General features: G+C 35.4%; 1 protein-coding gene across 18 annotated transcripts in view; it reads left to right on the top strand.

Annotated features, from left to right (window-relative positions):
- Positions 1 to 9,478, top strand: part of MAST4 (microtubule associated serine/threonine kinase family member 4) — an 818,549-nt gene that overhangs the window by 554,312 nt on the left and 254,759 nt on the right. For 2 of the 18 annotated variants that reach the window (XM_056824840.1, XM_056824838.1), the window contains exon 2: positions 3,016 to 3,096. The exons of the other annotated variants lie outside the window; for them this stretch is intronic. In XM_056824840.1, coding sequence (XP_056680818.1) covers positions 3,016 to 3,096 — 81 coding nt within the window. The remainder of the gene's footprint in view (positions 1 to 3,015; positions 3,097 to 9,478) is intronic. 18 annotated transcript variants of the gene reach the window in all.

The following is a 9,478-nucleotide window of genomic DNA, read 5'->3' as shown; positions in this document are numbered from 1 at the left end:
CATTTCCACCCAAAATTATATTTAGTATATGCTGATGATTCTCTTACTTCTTAAAAAGTTGGCAGACTATTCCAAGCTTTTGGTTTTCTTATTAAATGGGTAAAATATAGCATTGATCCCCCCCCCCCAATCTTATGCCTCTATATTTTCACTATTATGGATATATATCCATGGTACTTACATGTTTGTTAGTATTTCCAACCTTATATAAATATGAAGCCAGCTTCTCTGGCTCTCTTTCTTTGGATATATATATATACACTCCAGTTTTTAACAACTAGTTTTTTAAAAGCTTTCATTACATCATACCTTTTTGAAATTAATGATCCTATTAAATTGTCACTCATCTTTTTTCTTTAATTCATGGAACATCTTGTTGACTTTAATGTGGAAACCTTCATCAGTAAACTTTTCAGTCCCATTTTATAATTTATAGGACTGAGGAACACTGGAAGTTTGGTGATTTGACCAGGGCTGCATTCTGGAAATCGGGGCCATATAAAAAGGCATTCCTGACTTTGAGTTATAGGATCAGAATATATCCACAAACAGCCCCCCTCCCAAACCTACTATTAATGCCATTCATTTTAACTAAGTTACTATCATCATTTGAGGTTATTGAAGTGAAAAATTATGAGCATTGCACTTAAATGTCATGACAGTCAATGTGCAGTTTCCTTTGAGGTTTTATTTACCTTGAGTTGTGAAATTGGTCTTAAATAAATGTTTCTAACTAATTTCATATTCATGCAGTAACCCAATTCTGCTGTGTTAGAATATATATTTGAGTTATGATTTCAATTTTTCTTTTAGCAAAAAAGTAGATTAACGTGTCCTATTCCCAGTTAATTTGTGAGCCTATACCATGGCTCCAGTTTCCATAATTAGTATTTTTTAAAACAACATTTGGATGTCTTCTTAAAAAATAATGTTTATTTTCAAGACCAAGTCCCTTGGAATTGCAGTCTTAGGGCGTCTTTTACACTGGCTCATTTTATACCTTGCAGATAGTACAGTTTGGAACATCCAGACTGACCTACTAAATAGCACTGAGCCAATTTAGTTCCCTATTACAGTAACAGTCCTACTGGGTTTAAGAATGAAATCCTTGTAAATATACTTATTATATTATATTCACTAGGACTTCTAAAGCTCCTCAACCATTTTTAAACTTCAATTCTCTTGACTATATGGGCCTGGCCTCGTAATTCCTTGGGGATTTGGGGAAGAGCACATTTGATTTCCTGGAAACTGAAAGATTTCAATTCAAATGGTAGCATCCAAAGGTATAAATGTGGCAGAGGTGATATCAGCACTAGTATACAACTATTTCAGGCCAAGAAGGGGTGAGGAAAGCATTATTTGGCAATGAGCCATATGGTTCATAAATATTTTGGAAAACTTTCCAGTGAGCTGCTAAGTTTGGGTTTTTTTTAAAATTTGGCATATTAAATAAAGATCAATAACTTTTTTCTCTGTCAGTGGTCTGGGTGGATGCCAGTTTTTAAGAATTCAGAGTATGGATATCAAACCAAAACATAGTTCTCTGTATTATCAATATCAGGAAATTAAATGCATATAAATTACTTAAAATTTCAGATTTTAAAGTGTTGTTTTGAGCCACATATAGCCAGCTCTCCATTATCCAAGGTAAAAGGGGACTAGGTGAGAAGAATTTACATAAATCCACAGACACATCCCAAAATATCATTTTAGCCATTGTTGTCAAGATGCTGAGTGAGTGAAGGACAAAGATAATTTAAATTAACTAACTTTTGACATAGTTAAATCAGAGTCTATATTCCTTCCTATTCTGGGAATTAGGGAAACTTGTAATAGAAAAATAGGAGTTTGTTCCTAGTCTAGGGGGAGTGATCAAATGCTCAGGTAATTGAGAGCAAGGCTGAGAGATAGGAGGTCCTGGAGGTCAAATGTGGCTTCAAAGACTTCCTAGTGTATAACCCTGGGCAAGTCATTTAACCCCCATTGCCTAGCCCTTACCACTCTTCTGTCTTGGAACCAATATACAGTTTCGGTTCTAAAATGGAAGGTAAGCATTCAAAAAAAAAAAAGAAATTCTTCTTCATATCAGGTTTTCTTGTTGCTCATTGTGGGTTGGAGAGGTGGCATTCTGGTGTTTACTTAGGGATTTGATTATGCCTTATGCAACAATCAGGAGTTGACTGAAGTGTTGAATTTCTTCTTCAACAAAACTTTTACTAGAACTTTTACAAACAACAAACTTGACTGAGATAAGTTTTCTTGATTTTCTCAGAAGTAAGACGAACAAGATAGAAACACACATATACCCAGACACATCTGATAGTTCACAAATTTATGATCACATTAATGAATAATGGAGAGTTGGTTAATTACACTTTGGGAAGATAGGAAATGGGAATGATGTATAATAGGTCACCAAACAAGTTGCATTTGAGAAATAAAAGAATTTTTTAAAGATTTTAATGGGCAAATTAATTCATATAGACATAAATGTAAAGGTCCTTTCAAAATTAATTCTCACATTTGTAAACATATTTCTTTGGGAGGGAGAGGAACTTTTCATAACAGAAACTTAAAACATTATATACCAGATGCTATTTTCTTTCACTTTTTAAAAACTACAGTATCTAATTTTTACTTTTTTGCTATTGAGTTTCTATTTTATTTTCATTTTTTTCCCTGTTCTCTTATTAATTCCCACTCTGTGGATATAGCAAGCCTTTATTAGAAATGGCACTAAAATTTCTATTATGGAAGTCTCAAATTTAAAAAATCTGAGTTGTGTCATAATAAATAAAATACTTTGCTGTAGTTTTTAAAATTTAACATATCAACTGGAAGTTTTATTTATTTTGAATTTGGGAGCAAGAAAATGTCTGGTGAATGGTTGATGACATAAAAGGAGAATTCCACTGGGTTTTTGGCCTAGAGAGGCCAACATCCTTTAAATTACTCATGTTATTTTTGTGAAATTATTTTTTTCACTAGGAATGACATTATTTTAACTTTCAGTCTCACTCCAAGAAGTCTGAGTCCAACCCCAACCAGTCCCTGCAGTCCCTGCAGTCCTCTGTTCGCTTTTCATTTTTGGAGGTAAGCAAGTGAACAACTGCCTTTAGTTGGCTTTTTTTTTTAATTAACCCCACCCCTCATTTCCAGAATGTCCCTCCTTCAGAAGCAATTTTAAAGAAAAATCAAAGTGACTCAAACCTTCATTCTCATGACTTGCAACTTCATGCTCTAAGTAATGAATATGTTATTCAACATCATATCCTGGTATAAAAATAAATCAAGAAAGGAACTTGATTGAGTCCAGTTGAATTCCTGAAGTCTATGGATTCCAGAACCTAATGGGCCTGCCATCCTTTGACTTTTGCTTCCATCTTAGTTCTTTTGACTTAATTATTTCTTTTTTATATGAAACTCTGTAGCATTTTCCCACATTGGGGGGTGCCCTATACAGGATCTCACCAAAAATAAACAATCGTTTCCTTAAAATGAAACAATTGTTATGTTTTTGCTTTCTGTGTAGTGCTTCTAAGGGTTGATGTCATGATAATCATTATCACAAGAGCAATATTTTCCTTTATGGTGAAAGTTCATTTGTTAAGGTTAAACTTACAATTTGTCATAATTTTTCTGTAGTTGGTATGTTTTCCTTTTTTGGTAAAAATTATTCTTCATAAAGAAGACTAATTTTATCAATAGGAAAAATTTTTAGAGGGTTTGAATAGAATAAACACTTTCAAGCACTATAGGAAAACTTTGTTATACAGTAATTATGTTAATTATAAACCGTTCTTATCTATTCATTAAAACAAAACCTTGAAAGACCTCTAGGTCCTTAAAATAGATTAGCATGTCATATTTAAAATATATAACTTGGTGATTTTGACTTGTATAAAAGCTAACATGCTTTGAACATTGTTTTATATCTAGTTGCAATGAATACACTTCTTTTTAAGACTATAATTTCGATTTTTCACTACTGCTAGAGTAACTTCTACATATTAAAAATAGTGGTCTAAATATTAGCTATATTGTGAAATACAAAACTCATAAGTTCAAGTATTTTATTTCATGAAAAAGGGCTAGTGAGCATCTAAGAGATAAAATGAATTATCCACGATTGTTTAGCTATTAAACAGTATAGATGAGATTTGAACCCAGATCCTTTGACTTCAAGTCCAGAATTCTTTCAGCCACGCTATGTTCTGAAAGTAAGAAAAACACATAGCCATTCTTCATTGCTCTTGTGATCTGTTATTTGATTGAACTTTGCAAGTTATCACATTGGCATATACTGAAAAACAATCATTTCATACCTCTTTTTGTCACATGCGAAACAGAGTACTTGGATCCCAGAATTTCTGCAGGCTTTTCAAAGTTGAACAGGAGACTCAAAATGATGATGTATTACTTTCACTCGTCGTTAAACTATTCCTCATTTTTAGAATACTTGACTTTCTCAGCAGTCCACAAGCATCTGTTTAGATATGGCATGTATATTAAGGACTCACCATGTACCTGCCAGTATCCTCATTCCTGGGGTCACAAATACAAACAAACAAGCAAGCAAGAAAGTCTTTGTCCTCAAGGATCTTGTGATTGAATAGCATGAGACAATATATTAAGGGTAGTTGGAAAGGGGGAGAAATATGATAATATGGTGTATCAATGAGCTAGAAATGAGTAAGACCTGCTTTGGGGCAAGAAAAGTCAAAAGTTCACTTATTAAAAGTGGGGAACCTAGGGACAGGAATAGAATCAGTGAGAATGATTAATTAACTAATTAAGAATAATGACTAAGACCCAAAGATCCCAGCTTTTGGGATGAGAACTCACAATTTGACAAAATTGCTGGGTAAATTGCGAAATAGTATGGCAAAAATTAGGTATACATCAATATTTCATACCTTATACCAAGGTACAGTCAAATGAATATATGGTTTAGACATAAAGGCTGATTTTATGAATACATTAGGGGAACATAGAATAGTTTACCTGGCAGACATATGAAGACGGGGAGAATTTATGACCAAACAAGAGACAGAGAACATTACAAGAGGTAAAATGAAGAATTCTGATTATATTAAGTTAAAATTTTTATTCAAACAATACCAATGAAACCAAGATCAGAAGGGAAGCAACAAACTGGGAAAACAATTTATATCATATTTCTCTGATAAAAGTGTCATTTCTAAAATATATAAAGAACTAAATTTATAAGAATACAAGTTATTCAACAATTGACAAATGGTCAAAAGGATATAAATAAGCAGTTTCCAGATAAAGAAATCAAAGCTATCAATAATTATTTGAAAAAAATATTCTAAATCCCTCCTGATTAGAGAAATGAAAATTAAAACAATTCTAAGGTACCATCTCACACCTATCATATTGGCCAATATGGCGGTAAAAGAAAATGATAAATGTTGGAGGATGTGGCAAAATTGGGACTCTTATGCCTTGCTAGTGGAGCTGTGAACTGGAGGGCAGTTTGGAATTATGGACAACAATTTGATTCAGTAATACCACTGCTAGATCCATATCGCTAAGAGATCAGAAAAAAAGAGGAAAGGACCTACTTATACAAAAGTATTTATAGTAGCTCTCTTTTGTGGTGGCAAAAAAGTGGAAATTAAAGGGATGTCCATCAATTGGGGAATGGCTGAACAAACTGTGGCAAATGATGGTGATGGAATGCTATTGTACTATAAGGAATGAAAAATAAGATGATTTCAGAAAGAACCGGAGAGACCTACAAGAACTGATGCAGAGTGAAATTAGTAAAATAAGCACAATGAAAGCATTGTGCTCAGTCACAGCAATATTGTAGAATGATGAACTGTGATAGACTTTACTTATCAGCAGTACAATGATCCAGGACAATTTTGAGGGACTTCTGGCAAAGACTGCTATCCAACTCCAGAGAAAGAACTGTGGGAGTCAGATTGCAGATGAAAGTATTCAATTTTTTATTTGTTTATTTGGGTTTATGTTTTGGGATTTTGTCTTTTTAAGGTTACTCACATATAAAAATGAACAATAAGGAAATATGTGTTGCCTCATAATAATACATGTACAACTCAGATCGAATCACCTACCTGTACCTAAAGGGGGAAGGGGAGGGAGATATATTTGATCATATGACTTGGGAAAACTTGAGTGGAATTTTGTTATTACATGTAATTGGCAAAAAAAAAATCAAAACAAAAAGAATGATGACTTGGGGATAGGCAGAGTGATGAAGAGATAGCTGGGAAGTGCTTTTATTAAGGCACTGTGTACTAAGTGCTGAGAATTCAATGAAAGGCAAGAGCTATTCTTGCCTTCAAGGACCTTACATTCTAATGGGGGAATTTGGGAAATGTATCAAAAAAAATCCACATATAAATTGTGCAGAATAAATGGAATGTAATCCTAGAAGGAAAGCCTAGCTGTTGGAGGGAACGAAGAACAAATGTTCATTACAGAGAAAGTAGCTTTGAAGACAAGTTTTGAGAGAACCTATCATCACCCCCATGATGTCATTGGTTCCCTTTGGAAAGGAAGGGCAGGGGACAGCTAAGTGGGTCAGCGGATTGAGAGCCAGGCCTTGAGACAGGAGGTACTGGGTTCAAATCTGGCCTCAGATACTTCCCAGCTGTGTGACCCTGGCAACAATAGAGAAGGCAGTGTTCCATGAATAGGGAACATTCAGGGCAAAGTTGCAGACATGGAAGATGGAGTTGGCATGCAAGGAATAGTAATGCTTTTGTGGCTGGACACTGAAGAAGGGAGTAAGGAAATAAATTATAAGAAGTCACTCATGATCATTGTAGGCAGAATACCTAAGAGGAAAGACAACATCCTTCTGAGTGCAAAACTAAACATAAAGTGACAACTCATACATCATACATCATGCCTGTATAATGGATCTCTGGAGCATGGCGATCCATCATCACAACCACACAATTCTGTGTTCCATTGGAATAAATGATGCACGGTTGTCTCAGGAGAGCTGTTGATACTCCATGTGTTTAACACATACAGGAATTGATACTCATCTAAATCTCAATTAAGATTAGCTTTACCAGTCCCAAAAAAAAAACCGCTTAGGGTTTGGAGTTCCCGTTACAACATGGCATCCAGATCCCTTTCTATTTTTCTGTTGCACCAAGTTGCTTGCCCTGAGAACAAGAAACAAGAGTCTTTGGAGAAGGGGACAGCTTGGGTGACTCAGTGGATTGAGAGCCAGTTGATCCTGGGTTCAACTCTGGCCTCAGGCACTTCCCAGCTGTGTGACCCTGGGCAAGTCACTTAATCCCCATTGCCTAGCCCTTAATACTCTTTTACCTTAGAACCAATAAACAGTACTGATTCTAAGATAGAAGGTAGGGTTTGTTTTTTTTTAATCTATGGAGAGGAAGACTCCCTCAAAATCACCTACTCCTGGGATTCCTTTCTAGTTGCCAAAAATTGGGGTAATGTATGTGGTTGGCCAGTGAGTTAGAGAAGGGATCTCTGTCAGAAGAAAGAGTAGGCATTGCAGTGAGATTCCTATATCAACCTTTATTTGGACCAATATTTGTAGTCCTAATCTCTGAGGCTTTACCAGTCTAAGGAAGTCAAAGAAGGAAAATTATTATTTTTCTTAGCTTTAAGAACATCAGGGAAATTAAATTTTTACTGGTTGAAAAGCAGACCTCACAATTAATGTTATTAAATTATTTGTGATAGGGAACTCTGCATTATTTCATATTTGCAAATGGATGAAAATTAATTATTCATGGTTCAGTGGCTCAGTGATATCATCTTACACACTGTGTTTAAATGAATCTGATACAAAGGTTGTCCTCTTCTTGGTCTGAAAAGAAAATAACAAAACAAACAAAAACTACCTCTCTGCAGTAGACTTTGCTAATCCTTGTTGCTAGGGTGAGGGATGGAGGTTATAAGCATATACCACACACATTACAGTTTGTTACTGCATGTTTGCTATCCGTAGAAAATCTGCAAATGTCTTGTTCTCTAATGTAAATTGTCTTGTTTTTCATTCATTGGATTGCAGTGGGTAGGTTACTGAGTTTTTTTCCTTGCTGTATGTTTTCCTCCTGGGAATAGTACAAGAGGGTCCAGGGAAGGCTTGCTAGTCCTGCACAATATCAGTATTTGTGCCCTTTTGAGGTGCTGACAGGCACAGTTTCTAAATATGGCAATAGATGATCCATTTCCTTTCATAGTAAAGCTTTGCAGGCAGGCTGCATTGAGATATGAGTCAGCACTCATCTCCAGTGGAGCTGAATGGGCCTCTCTTGGCCTGTCTTCCTCAAAGTTCCCCCAAAATATGATATCATGATAGTTCTGAGGAAGTGCAATTGCTAACTGCATTTTAAAATTCTTTACAGTCAAGTCACTGGAATATAAGAAGTCATCTGAGCTATTAAACAGGCTAAAAAAATCGGTGGTGTTTCTGAGGATGGGCCTGAAAGATTAAGACTGAAAATAAAAGCAACCAAGAGAGGTGATCGATATTATTTTTCTTTAATCTAACAAGATTTTTTTCAAGTCCCGTTTTCTGCTGTTGATGTTCAGTCATTCTCAGTTTGTATTCAATTCTTCCTGACCCCATTTGGAGTTTTCTTGGCAAAGGCATTGGAGTGGTTTGCCATGTCCTTCTCCAGCTCATTTTACAGATGAGGAACTGAGGCCAACAGGGTTAAGTGACTTGCCCAGGGTCACACAGCTAGGAAGGGTCTGAGGCTGTATTTGAACTCATGAAGATGAGTTTTCATGATTCCAAATCAACTGCTAAATTGTACATCACTTAGCTGCCCACTTATTCTGGACTAAAACAGAAGCTAGGACAAGAAGAGTGAAATCTTTGATTTCAGTCAGAAAACCTAATCATTAATTATTGCAATTCATACATGAGCAGAATTATCTGACATCTCTGACTTAGCCTCTCCTTGAAGACATCCAGTGATGAGACTTCACTGCCTACCAATCTAGCAAGTTGCATTTTGGTTAGGTGTGATTTTTAGGATTCCCACCCTTATATACAGTAGTATCCAAAATACTTACTATTTTATTATAGTCTGAATAGGGAAGGATACAGTAAATTTACAACTTCATTCTAGACATTGTGCTTCTATTAATGTATTCATATTAATCCCTTTATAGAATCTTGGCTTTCTTTTGTAAATTATTTCTACTTATATGACCAGAATTTTGTTCTCTTACATATTCCATCCTTTTTGAACCAATTTTTCCCTGGTGAAGGTCGTCAGTGGGATCCTGCTGATCCAATCCCTGAACTTTTTGAAATCTACCCTGCTGATGTTATGAAACTGGGTCTGTTGTAGGTCTTTCCTCACCTACAACAGGCTTTAATATGGGGTGGCCATTTCTTACCATCTCCACTTGGATAATCAATTCCCCTTAATTGATTATAAGTAGGTCCAGAATAGAAGTCACTTTCTTTTCTTCCTTC

Source organism: Monodelphis domestica, chromosome 3 (genome assembly GCF_027887165.1).
Source record: "Monodelphis domestica isolate mMonDom1 chromosome 3, mMonDom1.pri, whole genome shotgun sequence".
NCBI classification, from domain to species: Eukaryota; Metazoa; Chordata; class Mammalia; order Didelphimorphia; family Didelphidae; genus Monodelphis; species Monodelphis domestica.
Note: the sequence above shows the minus strand (reverse complement) of the source record. Positions and strands in the feature narration are given on the sequence as shown.